The 16,476-nt window shown below is 36.3% G+C and overlaps 1 protein-coding gene across 14 annotated transcripts in view; it reads left to right on the forward strand.

Annotated features, from left to right (window-relative positions):
- LOC135468718 (calcium/calmodulin-dependent protein kinase type II delta chain-like) overlaps window positions 1-16,476 on the forward strand; it is an 82,562-nt gene that overhangs the window by 63,060 nt on the left and 3,026 nt on the right. For 6 of the 14 annotated variants that reach the window (XM_064747126.1, XM_064747167.1, XM_064747119.1 and 3 more), the window contains 7 exons: window positions 3,666-3,708; window positions 8,269-8,316; window positions 12,323-12,403; window positions 13,655-13,747; window positions 15,254-15,329; window positions 15,809-15,903; window positions 16,236-16,347. In XM_064747126.1, the coding sequence (XP_064603196.1) occupies window positions 3,666-3,708; window positions 8,269-8,316; window positions 12,323-12,403; window positions 13,655-13,747; window positions 15,254-15,329; window positions 15,809-15,903; window positions 16,236-16,347 (548 nt within the window). The remainder of the gene's footprint in view (window positions 1-3,665; window positions 3,709-8,268; window positions 8,317-12,322; window positions 12,404-13,654; window positions 13,748-15,253; window positions 15,330-15,808; window positions 15,904-16,235; window positions 16,348-16,476) is intronic. The other 8 variants (XM_064747222.1, XM_064747208.1, XM_064747215.1 and 5 more) reach the window with 5 other exon arrangements.

Below are 16,476 nucleotides of genomic sequence, written 5' to 3' on the forward strand. Positions count from 1 at the left end.
TTCTTTGTCACTTGATGCAACCTTGATAAAACTGTGCAAATTATTTCTCTGCACCCCATAGTTCTCTCTGAATAATATTAAGATTTGCAGCTTTTCAGATAAGACCATTCTTCAAGTGTCAGTGTTATAGTATTTAGGACAATCCACATTGAAGCGGGATTTTGCACTGCATGAATTGTGTCCTTGAAGATGTATCTATAAGCATCAGGTACATTAATGCAGTGTTAAAGGATACATGAAAAAGAACTCGAAAACAAAGGTTATGTTTCTGTGCCAAATGAAGAAAATTATGACGAAAAATTTTTGTTTAAAATTTTCATTTTCGGTGGTATTTTTATGCCTGTTAATTACCCCTTTATATTATGCATATTTTCTGCCAGTGGGTGTTTTTTTGGGAAATTACGTCACTGTTGATCTTGCTCGTAGCTCAGTTAACATCCCAGAAGCACCCCGAGCGCGGAGAGCCTTGACAAGCATGAGTCCATTTAACTGATCAGTTGGCATCTTTTGTTTTTCACTGAGATTTCCTCAAGCAAACTAGGCATTCATTCATAAATATTTCCTGATGGTTTCTTATGCCATTTTTAGCTGTTCCAAAAAGAGTGGGATGATTTGAGCGTCAGCTTCTTCTGATTTTACTGTGATTTGACCAACAAGAATGCACAAGGAAAATGAAACGATGCATGTTTTCTCCAAGTGACTGGATCAGAATGCTCTGAGCAGTCACTGTCAAACTCCTGTATTAAAAGATCACAGATTTTTTGTTCAAACTGATACCATTGTATGTTGAATAATGTGTGTTCCATGATGTGTAAATTTATGTTGGTCTCTGTTCACTAATTGTCGGCTGACTGCTATAGCCCTATATACATGTACACAGTGTGTGCTAGCTGACATACTGAGACACTGTGTGGCTTCTCCTTGCCAGCATAGGGTCACCAATCTTCCTTCAACCCTCCGTGCCCCTACCCCAGCTCCAATTTGGTCTGTTTCTCACACTCCTTCTTCCTGTCCCCCCAGAGTTCTTTATAAAAAGGGATCATTGTTGATGTTACTGCTGCAAGCTACTTCATTTCCGCACTGACCTCTGAGGCCGTAAAAGAAAACGGTACTTTGGAGCCATTTTTACCCCGCAAAGTGAAAGCTGAAATTTTTTTTCTTTACTGTTATGTTATTTTCACATCGTAATCTGCACATTGAGAGAAAAATCCTTTAAGATGTATGGATATGATAATGTAACTTGAAGTGTTGCTTATGTACACCTAGGAAGGAGTTTCACTGCGATGTTGTCTGTGTTGATATTATGGTGATGTTTTATTTAGAATGTTTACTGTAATGATACTGACTTATGTAGCTTGTGGATAGGATGGTGTACAATGGCAGAGGTGTTAGGTTGCTGTGATGTGGACTAAGGCCTCAAAGCAAGGGTAGGTAGGGTTGGAGTTACAGCTGGGTGAACATGGGATTCAGCCAACCTTGCTAGTCAGGTTGTTCAGGCTTATCTGTGTGAGCAGTATACCTATCTTAAACTTGCAATTTTTGAAAGTCAGTATCCCCACCAAATCTGCTGGGGAAAATCCTTGCTATGTGAGGTGCGGTGGAGAAGAGATATCACTATAGGTAAGATACTGAATGCTAGGATTCTTTGTGAAGAGAGGAAATGTGATGTGGAGCTACTGCTTGCCATCTTTCTTCACCTGTTTGAAGTTGATGACGTGATTTGTAACCGTGTGGTATGGCTCAGTTTTGCTGACTTTTTCAGCCTATGGTGTTATCCTGACATCTATAAATATTGTTCTGGGAACACAGTCTTAGCAATTTGTTCACAAACTTTATTACTCATTGACGTCTTTTATGAATACAAAATAGGTCCCTTTGTTAAATTAGCTATTGCAGGTACACGTATATGTTTAGCCATCCAGAAAGTATACTTAATATACCTTCAGGCAGTTTAAGGCTTTAGTTTCTGATTCATAGACATAGAACTGTCCATGTGTGTTGTGTCAAATCAAATAATTTCTGCATGATTCAATTGTAATTCATTGTAACGCTGTAGCTACATGTAGTATGAAGAGTAACAATGATTATGAATTTCAAATTTGCAAAAATGCTACCCAGATGATCAACATTATATGGACAGTAAACTCAGTATATTGAAATGCAAGTACATTAATGTAGAAACCACTAAGTGCATGTTCCAAGCCTACTACTAGTTACATTCTTTAGGATTCTCCTACAGTTTGTGAAATTCGCCTGCAGGCAAATCACTCTAGGACTTCATTCTACTTAATAAAAATGCATTACAAACCATAGTATACATGAAAATACTTTTATAAACGTAAGTCCCTTTAATAGAAGTGTTTGATCTGCAGATTTAGCTTTGTTTCTCTTGTCTATTTCCAGAGTGATTTTTGATTTTCACTGAAAGTGATGTTGTAAAGTGTCTGGTTTTTGTTAAGCAGATGCCGTCATGTTTGGACAACTCGCATTGAAAAACAACTTCTTGTTCCTCATAATCTAAGCTAGAAAATGATATTTGACTTGAAAAAAGAACACTTTTATTTGGCAGGGGTGACTGTGTTGTCAGAGCTGAAATGCTTGTATTACACATGTGTATTCATTTTTTTCTTCCTGCAAAAAGGATGTAATTGGTATTTCACTATATACAGTAGAACTATATTGTCTCAAGATTTTAAACAACACATTTGAGGCTAAGACATGAAAACAATATGTGCTGTTTTACAGCTGTCAAGAAAACAGGACATCTTATATATGTATGCAAGAACTGGCATTTTGTCTAGATATATTTCTCTGGTTTTGGTTACTAATTACTCTACAAATAACTGACCAGAACCAAATTTTCAGTTAGGTCATTTTGAGGAACACCTGCTGACAAGGTCTTTGTAGTTTAGTTCTATTTCAACAAAACTTTTTGTGCAACATACACTATTACCTTTCATATGCATTTGTCTAATCTCGGATATCCCATGGTTGTATAGAGACTTTAAATGTAGTGTTGATGTCAAAAATGTCAAACTGCATACAGTCTTGAACCTGTGTCTTGGTTTATGAGGGTATATATATATACGTGGAGAAGGAATCTCAGACTGTCGTGATATTTCTGGCTCAGGATTTGTATATTTCTCAAGAATTAATGGTTGGTGAGAGCTACTGTTAGATGTTTTTTAGACACCATTGAAAAATTGACATCATTGTCATGTAAAACACATAACTCACATACTTCTGTGTAGTCAGAAAGACGGGCTTACATCTGCCTGTATTTTAAGGATCTGGCCTACATGGACATCGTGAAATATCTATCTAGTATGTGTCTGTTAGAAATGTTGATCATAATGTCCATGGTTTAGCAGTTTTTGTTCTATTCTTGAATGTGCCCCTGGCCTTGGTCCCATATGATGGTAGATGTCTAAACAAGTGTGGGATAGTTTGAGTGTGGTTAATCTTGAAGAATTTGTTCCATTCAACTGGTTCCATGGAAATAAGGAAGGCCTGTTCCATAGGATTTCTACATCCAGCAGTCGACTAAAATCAAAGAAATTTTCCTACATGGTGATTGGGGTGAACACTAAAAGTTGGGTTCGTAGCCAGTTCTGTGCAAGATTTAAAACCCACACTAAATGTTTTGCTTCTTTGTCTGTTTTCAGGGTGCCATTCTTACCACTATGCTGGCTACACGCAACTTCTCAAGTAAGTTATATTCCATTCCATTGGTTTGTTTTACTAACACAATGTTACTAATTTAAGTTTTATTTGTCCTAATGCAAAAGTTTCCTGTCCAGTTTGTTGGCTGAATACACACGTACAGTACAGTTTGAGACATGACAAACATGTTGTACATGCTCTTGTTGTATCACGGCATATACTGCACTCTCCTGTGACTCTCTGAGCCATTAAGTGTCCTGTACATCAGTGTGACTGTGTTGAGTGCACTGTTCACGGCATGGGCATTATGGTGTAAGTACCACGTCAGCTGGTAGCCTTGTACCATCCTCCAAGTCACTTCTCTCTACCTTTGTGCATTTCTGCTTGTCAACAGCACTTACCTCAACTCACATGTGCCAACAGTCTTAACTAACAGTAGCTCTAGATAGGCACCTATACATAACTGACCCACCATGGCATGGACTGATATATACTATATGTAGTCATCCCTTATTAGTCTGCATTATTTAGTGTAGTCAGGCATCACATTATTGTTAGACTGTTGTCTGGATGAGACAGTGGACACATACCTGTCCACATCACAGTATTGTCTGACTCAGGTCTGCATTACATAGTCTAGTCAGGCATCACATTACAGTGTATAATGTAGTTAGACTCTAGTTTGTGCTTGGCCCAGTCATTACCACAGTATTGTCTGACTCCAGTTTGCATAAGGTAGTCTGAGGCCAATCTGTAAAACAAGATTTGGGTTTGGTGGGCTTGCATAACATGATAGTCTGATGCATATAAACTTTGCATTATAGTTGGCTTACATTCACCATTACATTGTAAGTCGGCATTAAAGTTGATGGTGCTTCGAGGTTTGATAGTCAGATGTAAGGCTACTGTATACTAAAACTGGATTGAAGTTGGCATTACATAAAAGTAGTTTACTCTGGAGAGTTTTCAGTACATCTGCTGAGGCAAGTGTTCATTGCATAGCTGTTTGACTGAGTTTTGCATTTAAGTTGATATAGGATAAATTTTGCATTTTGTGTTCTGTTTCGATTTGATTACCAGGTATATCAGGTGTTGTTAGAACAGTTGACCAACTCTGGAATATGTCAATGGTTCAAAAAATCCACATCCTTCTGCGTTTTACAAGTACATCTACATTGTACAAATCTGCTTTGGTTTTATGTATCAGGGTCAGATGTAGAGTCTTTACATGCATAATTATTGGCCACTACATAGTAAAACCAGACTGGATAGTTTGAGATGTAATAGAATCTTGCCTGTGTGCAGTGAAAAAGTGTGTGGCTTTAAAAGGGTCACCATCATTGGCATAATTATTTTAAATCTGACAGTCAGGTGCAGTTGAGGGTGGAGTTAGAATCTCAGTGCGATTTAAAATGACTGTATCAGAGTAGGCTTTTCTGTGACCTTGACAAGCCATTCCTTGTCCTTGAAAATGTATTGGTTCTGGTTATACTGACTTTCAGAAAAGTATGCTAAATGTAGCATTCTGTTGGTAAATCTACATGAAAAAGAATGTAATATTTTTAATTTACTTGTTTTTGTACACTTCTTTGAATTACATGAAAAATAATTCTTAGAGCAATTGAAATAACTAAAGCAGCTTGCAGATTCACTAGGGTTTTTTAGATCAGTTTCACTCCTATTAGTCTCATAGGACATATTATATTTTTTAACATTTAGGGCAGTTTCAGTTGAATACCCAAAATCTTAAGGCGGGATGCTTCTTTAATTCTATGAATTCTATTGTTATTATATTGGATGAAACACCTCAGTCATTTTCATCACCCCTTTGTAATCTTTGGAAGTTGTTTGATAAAATTCTAGAAAAGTATCAAGATAATAGTATTATATTTGCTGTTCAGAGTTTTATTTGGACATTGTTCTATTATAACTATGCCAAATGTATGTAAAGATAAATATTATCACTATTGATCCAATTGTATGCAGCTGGTCAAATGTGCTAGCCGGAAAAGAAAATTTTTAGTTACTACTTGTGATCATTTAGCATTTGTTTTTTGGCAAAGATTGACTTCGTTTTGAATATGACTGAAGCGTTTCTGGTGGTACTGTGCCTCCGACTGGGAGCATGACAATACATGTTGGTTCTGTTGTTCTTTGGTGCTGTCAATGTTGTTTGTAGTTAACAAAGGTAAGTCTGCAGCATCTTTCTGCTCTTCTTCTTCTTCTTACCTCTGTTCTTTGCATGCCGTAATTCAGTCAAGGTTTCCCGTTTCACGTTTGACTTCAGTAGACTAGAAAACCAGTTTGTGGTCAGAATCCATTATGATTTTCACTAGAAACATCTGTTACACGTATGCGTTACTTTGAGGTGCTCGTTCAAGTTTTAGATGCATTGATTCATTCATTCTTGTTTTCATTGTCTAGATCATTGAGTTCTTGGTTTACCATCATCTTGTGATTTTATTTGTTTTTGGTGGACATTTTCAAACGCTTTTTTTGCCCCAATATGAATTTTCTGAGTATGAAGCCATTCAAAACACCAGACAGGTACCAGCAGACTTCCATCTTCACACCAGTTGTTATGTACAGGTTAGGTGATTAGATGCCATGTTCATGTATTCTAGCTGAAAATGTGTAGCGAGATCGTTTGAAGCAAGACATTCAGATGATAGAAATCGCATATTTGTCCTATTATTCTCTTAGTATTTATTGTTTACATGTGAACAATTCGTCTATATACTTTCTGTCTAGGAATTATTATTATTACTATTTTTCTTTTTTTTTTGTGGTTAAGGGGTGAGTCAAAGATTCTGGATTGCACCTTTCATATGTCGTGCAATTTTTCACCTTTTCAAACTGTAATCTGTTGCAGGAAAAGGGATTTCCAGCAGCAGCATTTATTTTGACTGTGAATTGACTTTTTTTTTTTAAATCTGTGTTTTATGCTGCATCTGTCATTAGACAACAGCTAGCACTGTTGTAGTCCTAGTCTTCATCCTTAGGGATATGACCAGTCCTATGTTGTGGTTTGCAGTAAAGTTCCCTGCTGTGAGAGCTCTTTTGTCCATGCCAATATTTAGTTTTAATAAGGTTTAAACCACATTCATTAGTTACAAAGTTGTTGATTTTCCTGCTTTTCCTCTTTCTTTCTTTCTTTCGTATATTTTTTCTTTTTTTTTTTTTGTTTGAAGTTCTTGATCAAATCTTCATTGCAGAATTCTGTCCTGTTGAAAGCTATGTAGATGAACACATGATACAGTGACCCCAAATATTAACTAAAAACTCCATTTTGTACACTTAGAACGTGACGTGATGAGAAAGCATATGTCCCTGTTGTACACTATATCGTTAGGTGCTTAGTCATTTGCACAGTTGAAGAACTGCTCATCTTTGTGTATGGCAGACATCCTGCGTTGCTAATAGCACATGTTTATGATCAATCTTTTGTGGTACTGGAAAAATAGGCTGTGAAATTATGTCCTGGCAAAGTTTTCTGGATCTCTTGTTGTTTTGTAGGGTTTTGGGTGCCTCTTACTATAGGATATTAGAACATCTGGACAGTTGTTTTCATATAAGCCTGCTCTATAGGTTATTAGGCATTATAAGGGCTCTGTACTCTGTGGTTGTGAGCTTCATCCAATGGCTGATCTAAATGTTGTAGACTAGCTTTTCATCTAACCCCTGATAGAAAGCGGTTATCGTGCCTTGGTGTTTTCGTATTTGTGCACAATGTTCTTTGTCAACTGAGTTAGAATGAACCAACCAGTCTAAACACAAGTCTGGATATGAAAAAAAAATGATATAAATAAGTGAACATTGTGGTCGTGACCAGATGTAGTCAGTATTCTGTGTTAAAATTTAAACTGTTGTCCGTTCCGGTAAATTTTTAAAAAGTCTTGCTTTCCTTTAATTCAAAATGCTAACAAAGATGCAAAGCCAAAACTGCTTAGAACAGGTAAGAGTCTCCAACATGTAAAGACTGATGAATAACCTAAACTTCGAACATCGAGTGCAAACTGCAGTCAGTCAGGATGGAAAATTGAGGGTTACTGATGTAGTAATTAGCAGTACTCAGAAATAGTTGATTTGTTGCGGTATTTCAGCAATCAGGCGGCACCTGCTCGAAATTGGTTTATGTTGTCCTTTTGAGTTTTCACCATGTTTTTTTGTGTCCACATTTGCACCAAACAGTATTTGTGTACAAGGATATTTGCAAGTGGAGATCACTCAGTTTTCTTTCTTGAACACTGCAATCAAGATAAAGTTTACCTGTTGTTTGGTTACTGTTCTTAGCGGTCTGGCAGAAATTTAAATAGTAAGTTCCTTTGTTTTGTTCTATACATATAGCATTTCTATTGGAAGATTCTGTTTTGTTTATAGAATATACATTGAGAATTTTAGACTCTTAACAAATTAGATTGTACAGCTTGGTAAATAATACTGTCTTAATTTTCCAATGATTGTGAGATTTTATGCGTGCAGGGCTGTACTATGTGTTTGCTGCTGTGTTCTAGACACATAGGACAGACAGACAGACATATACTGTAAGGATATTGCTGCATGACATGTCCTTTCTCACTAACACACTGGTTGTGTCAAATCTAGGTAACGTGATACAAGCTGTGGGGAATGGCTCTCAGGGCCCCAATCAAGGTATGTTGCGGTATTGCTGTGGCCGACTGCTTTGACTGTAGCACTGGTTGGTTCACGAGTGCCCTTACACCCAGCTTTCATGTTTGATACTACTGTAGGTCCCCTCTCCCGTCTCGTGTGGATGCTCTACCCCCTGTTAGGAAGCGTAGTGTTTATAGTCTGTTGTTACAGGTCTGCCATAGTCTGTGCAAGTGTGTTGGACCACACCCTGAGATGTCAAGTGGGTAGGGCAGTGTTTGTGTGGTTCTCTTCCGTGCAATCCCTGGTCAAGCAGCTTGCAGATCATCCCATCTTCTTGTGTCTTTCTGTGTATTTCTGTTTTCCCCACCATGCCTGTTTAGTCAGTGCTTCCCCTCTTGTTCATGGCCAGTCTACATTCTAATGTTGTCGTTGTTGACAGAGCTGTAGTATGTTGATATGGGTGTTGACTGTGGGAACCTTCTCTCAGCTCAATTCCAATGAATAATGCCCCGGTCTTACCAGCTGTGATATGCATTTTGTTTTGTATTCCCCAGTTGCTATTTTTGTGTTTAAATGTGTTCATGCCTTGGTTTTACCCATTTAATTAACATGAAAATGTAACAATTACAATGTAATATGTAAACAATTTCAGTTTTCCATCATATGATCTTTATTTGCTTTTAATGAATTTGTCTTGTTTCAGGGATGATTGAGCTGCTTTATTTGTTAGTAAGCAGTGGATTTGTAATTATGGAACCCTAACTTATTGTGGAAATTTTCAGTTCATTTCAGTTGTAGTGACTTCGGGTCAATGTGTTTAGCCACAGTTTATGTTGTACAAGTATATATTATGATCCCCTGTATGCAGCATTGCCCATAATGTTGGTACATGTACTAGTGTAAGACAGAACTAGCTACGGCCTGGCATTTGTACCATGTATTAACTCTGATTCATTTGATTTAGGTGGCGACAGCCCAACAAGCTGTGTTCAGAGTGCTGTAACAGAACAATGAGTGTACACATGACAAATTATCCACATGGCAAATTTTTCCATAATTTTATTAAAGTTCACATAGCCATCTTAGACTTAAGTCAAATTTCAATCATTTAACTTAGTATTTCCGTTCTGTTATTTTAGCTGAAATTTGTTTTACAATAAATTACCCAGAATATATGATGTCAAGCAATATTTTGACCTTGACATTGGAAATTTTGACTTTAGCCAAAGATAGCTTCTTAGTCCCTGGGCCTGAAAAGCCAATCTTTTAGTAATAACAGTATCCATATACTTGGTTGTTTTTTTGATCACATGGATTTATATGTGATGTTCATAAAATGTGAAGCTAAGGTTGAGTTATGCAAATTAGGTTTAGTATATACTAAACATACATGGCTTGTTTCCCTTCACTGCTGGATTATTGTTACATCTGTATCAAAAAGTGACATTAAAATTGTTAAGATGAAGAGAGCTGTGTACAAATTCTCTGTGGTGGAGAGTTAAGGCACACATCAGCAAAATGCTATCAAAAAATGTCTGTGTGTTTAGGACTTTGTCCTTTGACACTGTCCGTGAACAATGTCTCTTTGCATACTCAGCACCTTATCAGCTCAATTTTAAAATGATAAAGATAGAAATTTAAACATGTGTTAGAGATTTTGCCTCTGTGGGTGGAGGTGGTCGTAAAAAGTATATACATGTATACAGTACACTGAGCTGAGTGGAAGGGGCATAGGAGCCTAAAGGTTAGGCATTGCCAGAAGCATTGAGAAGATAACTGGATTATTAACGGTAAAGACATTAACACAGTATTGAGAAGATTGCAAGATTAAGGGGCAGAACATTGCCAGAAATATCGAGAAGGTAGGAATAAGGGCTAGAAGATTGCCTGAAATATTGAGAAGATGGTGGGTTGATGGGATGAATATTGCTTGAATTATGAGAAGATTTGAAGATATGCTCTAAAGACACTGTCTGGTACTGGGAAGATGGCAAGATATAGGATTAAGACATTTTCTGTTGGTATTGGGAAGATGGCAGATGTTAGAATTAAGACATTGTCTTATGGTATTAGAAAGATGGCAAGATTTAGGATTAAGACATTGTCTGATGATATTTGAAAAATGGCTACATTTAGGATTAAGACATTGTCTTAGGGTACGTATTGTGAAGATGTCAACATTTTGGATAAAGACCTTCTTAGGGTGTCTTAGGGTGTTGGGAAGATGGCAAGATTAAGGATTAAGACTTTGTCTTAGGTACATTTTGGTAAGAGGGCAAGATTTTGGATAAAGACATTGTCTGATGGCATTGGGAAGATTGCAAGATTCAGATGGCAACATTCAGGTGATCTATAGGGCTGAGGAGAGGGTTAATTGCTATGATCAGTTAAGATGTTGTGCGTGTACTTTCAACACCGGTATACAGGTGTTCTTCTGTTTGAGATTCTTTTTAACTGTCAAGTCAAGTGCCAGGCTACCAGAAGTAGGAGAGTTTGGATTCTAAAGGTCAAATCTGTTATTAACTTGTGGAGTTTGTATGCTTTTTTTATAACACTATTATTTCATTCAGTGGGAAATCAGTATGTTTTTGTCCAATATAGCTGATTTTCAAGGTTCACAGATGGATTGGTGTCATTTTATTGAAGAGACAACAATTTGACCTGCATAAAGAAGTGATACTAACAGTCCACCATACTTTAATTAATACTACTGTACTTGTATTTGTAAAAATTCATAAAGGATTTTTTTTGGTAATTCCTATTTTAAATTTTAGCATTCATCAGCATTTCAATTTTTTATGTGGTGTATTTTGTTAATCTGTGGATGAAGTGAACTCCTACTGTATCCATAAGCTTTGGATGATTAATTTGATTAATTAGATAGGGTCTTCCAACTGTTATTTGAGTGTTACGTGAATCTTGAAAGCTTAGGAGAGCTATCCGCATACAATTTACTGTCTAGATGGTAATGTAGTAAAACACCTATATTTGAATTATTCTGACATTTTGTGCACATAACCATACCAAAACACAAGTGCCCCTTTTATGGTAAATCTCTTTCTAGATCAAACAAAAAGCATGTTCTTTTTCAATGTATCTAAAACATTTCTTTTAAGTTACAGATGTGACTCATCTAGAATTTCATGTGTTCATCATGTCGATTTCATGTCATTAAAAGTGTTTGATTTGTATGTACGTTTAGTGCATGTGGACCCTGTTCCAGTAGATATAACTTACCATCAGCATGTTCATGTAGCTTTGAAAGTAAAGAACAGTATTTCAGTTTTATGCTACTCTTAAAATTTGTGAAGTGCCATCAGTGCTGGCACTGTTTCAGGTTACTCTCTATTGTCAGTAAGGACATTTTTTATCATACATGTCCACAGGGAGCAGCCTGGTTTTCTGTATTTTAAGTTTTTAAAATTTTTGCATTTTAGAATTCCAACTCCATCGTCATTTTGATAGCATTGATCATTTTTCATCTCCAGAAATGTTTTCATTGTAATCTAAGCAGAAATCGTAATACTTTTATATTATAATTCACTAAAGAATATTGGTTTTCAGCTTTCCCAGTTAATCAGGAGATGACTGGATTAAGAATACTTCTTATTTTGGCAGCTTGACTAAACAAACTGTGAACTTCTTAACTTGGCAACATGACTTATATTTATGCTGGACACCAAGGTTTCTGTGTGTGAATGGACCTTCAGTGAGGGAAGAGGACTTTGTTGTCTTCAGTGTTATCTCCCCTGTATTGTGATCCCATGTAAATGGACATTGTACATGTTCAGTAACAAATGATGACTGATAATATATGTTACATTAGTAAGATGTGCGTTACGTGAGTATGGAGTGTACAGTTAATTTGTGCTACTGGTATATTGCAGAAAGACAACCAGTGAGACACTACCATCAGTAAATAAACTCTTAATATTAACTTCGATATACAATGTACTTAGAATCTTGTTGTAAGAGCTGCAAAAGTATGTGAACTTATGAATTTTTGCAAAGGGTTTATTTGGGGATGTTAATCTTTTTGTTGTAGGCCGGAGTTTGATGGTTAAAAAGAATGACGGTATAAAGGAGTCTACTGATAGCAGTACCATAGAGGATGAGGACACTAAAGGTAAAATTTCTCTGCAGCTCTCAGCTTCTTCTCTGTTTCACTGAGAAACCATGCAGTCTGAAACACTTATGGCAGTATGGTGTTTTAGTGACACATCAGTGTTCAGTTGTGGTGAGGTATAATATATTATCTCAAAGTCATACATGTAGTATCCTTTCACATATATGTTTGACTTGGAACCAGAACCTTCTAAAATACTGCATGTAAAGTACCTTGGTTAAAATGTGACATATTCATTACAATTGTGGTGTACTTTGTGTGGGGTGTTGTACTGTGTGATGTAGAAAGACAATCCTGTTGAAGGCCTTAAAGTCATTTGTTTTCACCTGTGGTAACAAGATATTAATATTGTCAGTCTATATGTGTTCCCAGTTTGGGTAAAAATTACTTTCGTATAATGTAACCAGTGTTCAGGATCCTGAAGAAAGACTAGATGAAGGTTTTATTAATACAAGTAAATACTTCGTATTTAGTTTGTAGGATGGTATTTCTGCATGTTGTATTTCATGTCATGTGTTCGAATTGTCATTATCTGAATTGTATTTGTTCGGGTGTTGACGTTATTGCCATAGTGTTAGCGCTTATTGTCTGTGCCTTTTGTTCACATGTTGGAAGTGTTCATGTAACAATATCAAAATGTATCATTTTTGACTTTGAAATGACAGCCAAAGTATACTCCTTGATTATGCGATGCAGCTCTAGGTCTCAAGTCAGTTCATTTTGCTTGTTGTTGCAATCTTTCCAAAGTGTAACCTGTTGTTTAAAGTCCCAGTGTTGGTGTTAAAAATGTTTGTTTCAAGGTGTTGCAGTCAGAACCTTATACCAAACCCAACTCTTTTCAGAACTCTACTCTCTGTTTTGGAGTTCAGACCGTTCATCTTAGATTGGGTGTTGTTCAGTTCAAATGGTAACGTTGCCAAAGTGTACCCTGTGTTGCCACACCACAGCCTAACCATTGCTAAAGCTGCATTCACATGGTATATCATGCTGATTTGGATGAATCGAATGGAAGTAGCAAAAACATTAATTAATGCAACTAGTGGCAATTTGTGAGCACAGTTTTAAGAGTTGCTAGTCTTGCAAAGTGTACCCTTGTTCAGGTGGTTCGAAACTTCACACTTTTCTTAAGAATCTGGATGTTGACTTGTAAGTTTACATGGTGTTTAAGTGTGGCATTGTAAATTTTGCATAACTTTACCCTCTGTTTAGTTGTTAAAACATGAGTGTTATTGAAGCATACCCTTTGTTTAGGCGTTCCATCATTAGCGTTACCAGATCGTACCGTTTGTTCAGGTTTGGTACGATGTGTGAGATCAGCTAAGGCAGAGTCCCCAGTGCTGGAGAGTGAGTACAGTTTACAGCCGAGTGAATTAGCTTTGATTTTTTTGCTCCCTTTTGAATGGTCCTAATATCCTGTATGTTTGCAGATTAACAGCTTGGTTATCTCCCTTGGTCAGTGCAGATTTCCATGCACATATTAAAACAATTTAAGTTTCGGGAACTAACATGTTGTGTAAAGAACATTAAGACACTCCTTGCTATATTAGAAAGTTTGTAGCTAATTGTTTATTTTAGTAGAAAATTGTTGAAATGTTGATTTATATCTAACTGACCTTCAATAAATACCCTTTAATATTTATGCTGCAATATTCTAGCATATATGTTAATGCATGTTAGGATGGATACACATTAACAGTGAACATCAGTTCAGAGTTGTATCTCTTCCGTTGAAAAAAATTTTGTTCCACAGTGATCGTCCTGCACATTCTTAGATGGAGTTGACATACTGACAGAATAGTAATAACAACCATTCACATTGATAATACAATAAAAATCAGCAGATCTTCCATGTTTTTTGTTTGATCATAGCTTTAAGTAGATACAAGCTGTATTTACTTCCATGTTGATAATGTTTAACTCAACACACAGAAGATTAATTTAAACTGGTCATTTGTAATTAAATTCATGCCATAATGATGATAAAAAAAAAATGACTTTTTAGTTAGGTTATTGTGTGCAGCTATAACAGACTCTTTGTTTTGCCTGCTGTGTTCCTGCTGGATAAGAACATTTAAGTTTGAATGCATTGAGGCAGATTTTCAGTTTTCTTTGTCCGGCTTTGTATGTGCAAGAAATGTACATACATGTTTTGGATTGAAGGCCTGGTTGGATAGGGTTTAACGGTGATTTCTTCTCAGTCTGGGTTAATTTACCTTTGTACACATCAAGCAGAGGGTGATCTAAATTGGGAAATCATTAAGAAAGTTTAATATGCAAAATGAAGAAAACTAGTTCTAAAGCAAGGTTAGATAACCTGGGGTTATAGAGTAACCCAATCCCATGCAGGCCTGTACAGCTTGATCATACATGTTCAGTTTTACAGGTAACTTTGTGAAAACAGCAGTTTTATTGTCCTTGCAATTCGGTTTTGTATTTGTTGATGAATTGCATTTTAGACCAGCTTCATTATATTTTACCTTTTTTTTCAGGGCTAAAACAGTTATTTGATACACAGTGTCATTGTCTCAGTAAATTTTAGGATAGGATTAATAGGATTCCAGTTGGGTTTGACACATTACTGTGAGTGATGGAAATCATTTAATGATTTGTAGTGTGTGTACATGTATGTGTTTATGGCTACCTTTAAACCATCCAAGGTGTATGCTGTACATGTTTATACCAATAAAAAGAAATAGTTTTTGTTGAATCTAGAAATCTTTGAGCTTTGAGTGAAACACACTCCATTTCTTGTTTCTTTTGGCATGACAGGTCCCATTAAAAAACACCAAGCATATGGTCTTGCATCATTTGAATATGTTTAACTGATATGATTAACTTTTGTTTTTTCAGGTCGAAAGCAAGAAATCATCAAGCTGACGGAGCAGTTGTTGGCGGCGATAACTACTGGTGATTATGAGGCTTATACGTGAGTAATGGTTGTCTTGAAACACTCGCTTTATGATGACTTATTTTCATCTTTTCTTGATCAGAAGAGTATACAAAATGTTGTTAACATGAAAGTATTTGTTATGAGCTGATTGGTTTACTAAACTTCTCTGTAATGGTGAACAGCAGCAACATTTCAAGAAAATTCTGTTCATCTCTGTTCCTTTATCCAGAAATTGCCAGCTTTTTCATTCAGGCACATAGGTTTGCCTGTGGCCGCTATGCCAACATGGTGCAAGTTTCCATTTTGTAGCATTTCATATGATTTACATTTGTAACTAAAACATTGTGTGTGGAAATAAATAATGTCATGAGGTTTGGTGGATCTCTATAAATTATGGTTCAGTATTTATGTACACAATGGTCATTGACAAATACCTTTTTCCAAATTGAGGCAGTTCTTTTATCAACTTTGTGATAAATCTGACCAAGGTATGAGGTATGGCTTTGTGTTCACAGGAAGTTTGTTGACCCTCACCTGACAGCTTTTGAACCAGAAGCCTTGGGAAATTTGGTTGTAGGATTGGATTTTCACAAGTTTTACTTTGATAATGGTAAGTTATAAATATTAGTTGATACAGGTTACAGGAGTTTGCTAAACATCATACACATTAATTTCTTGTCATTTCTGCTAAATGGAATTGGATAAATGTCTCTGGTGGATCTAACTAGCTAGTCTGATCCACCATGCCCTTTAAATTTAGTACTCATACGCTAATGAAACTGCTATTGAAAAATATTCTTAACTACGTTAGACACAAATCCATCAATGAAGTAAGGTTGCTAAAGAGAACTATGCATTCTAGTTGTCATACTTATACCTGTAAAACTGCCGTCATATAAGTGAAATATTCTGGAGTACATGTAAAATTGTTTGAATTTCCAGTACCAAAGAACAACAAGCCGGTGAACACCAGTATTCTCAACCCACACGTACACCTGCTGGGGGAAGACGCGGCTTGTGTTGCTTATGTACGCCTCACTCAGTATATAGATAGGTATGTACAATTGTTTTTCGGGGAGTTTTTAAAATACAATTTTTCGTTTAGCTTTTGGGTGCTGTTTTCCTGTAGTTAAGTGCTCTTGGCATCAAACATTACAAAGTGGAAGGTCAAAATGTAATATCC

This window comes from Liolophura sinensis, chromosome 1 (assembly GCF_032854445.1).
Source record: "Liolophura sinensis isolate JHLJ2023 chromosome 1, CUHK_Ljap_v2, whole genome shotgun sequence".
NCBI lineage: Eukaryota > Metazoa > Mollusca > Polyplacophora > Chitonida > Chitonidae > Liolophura > Liolophura sinensis.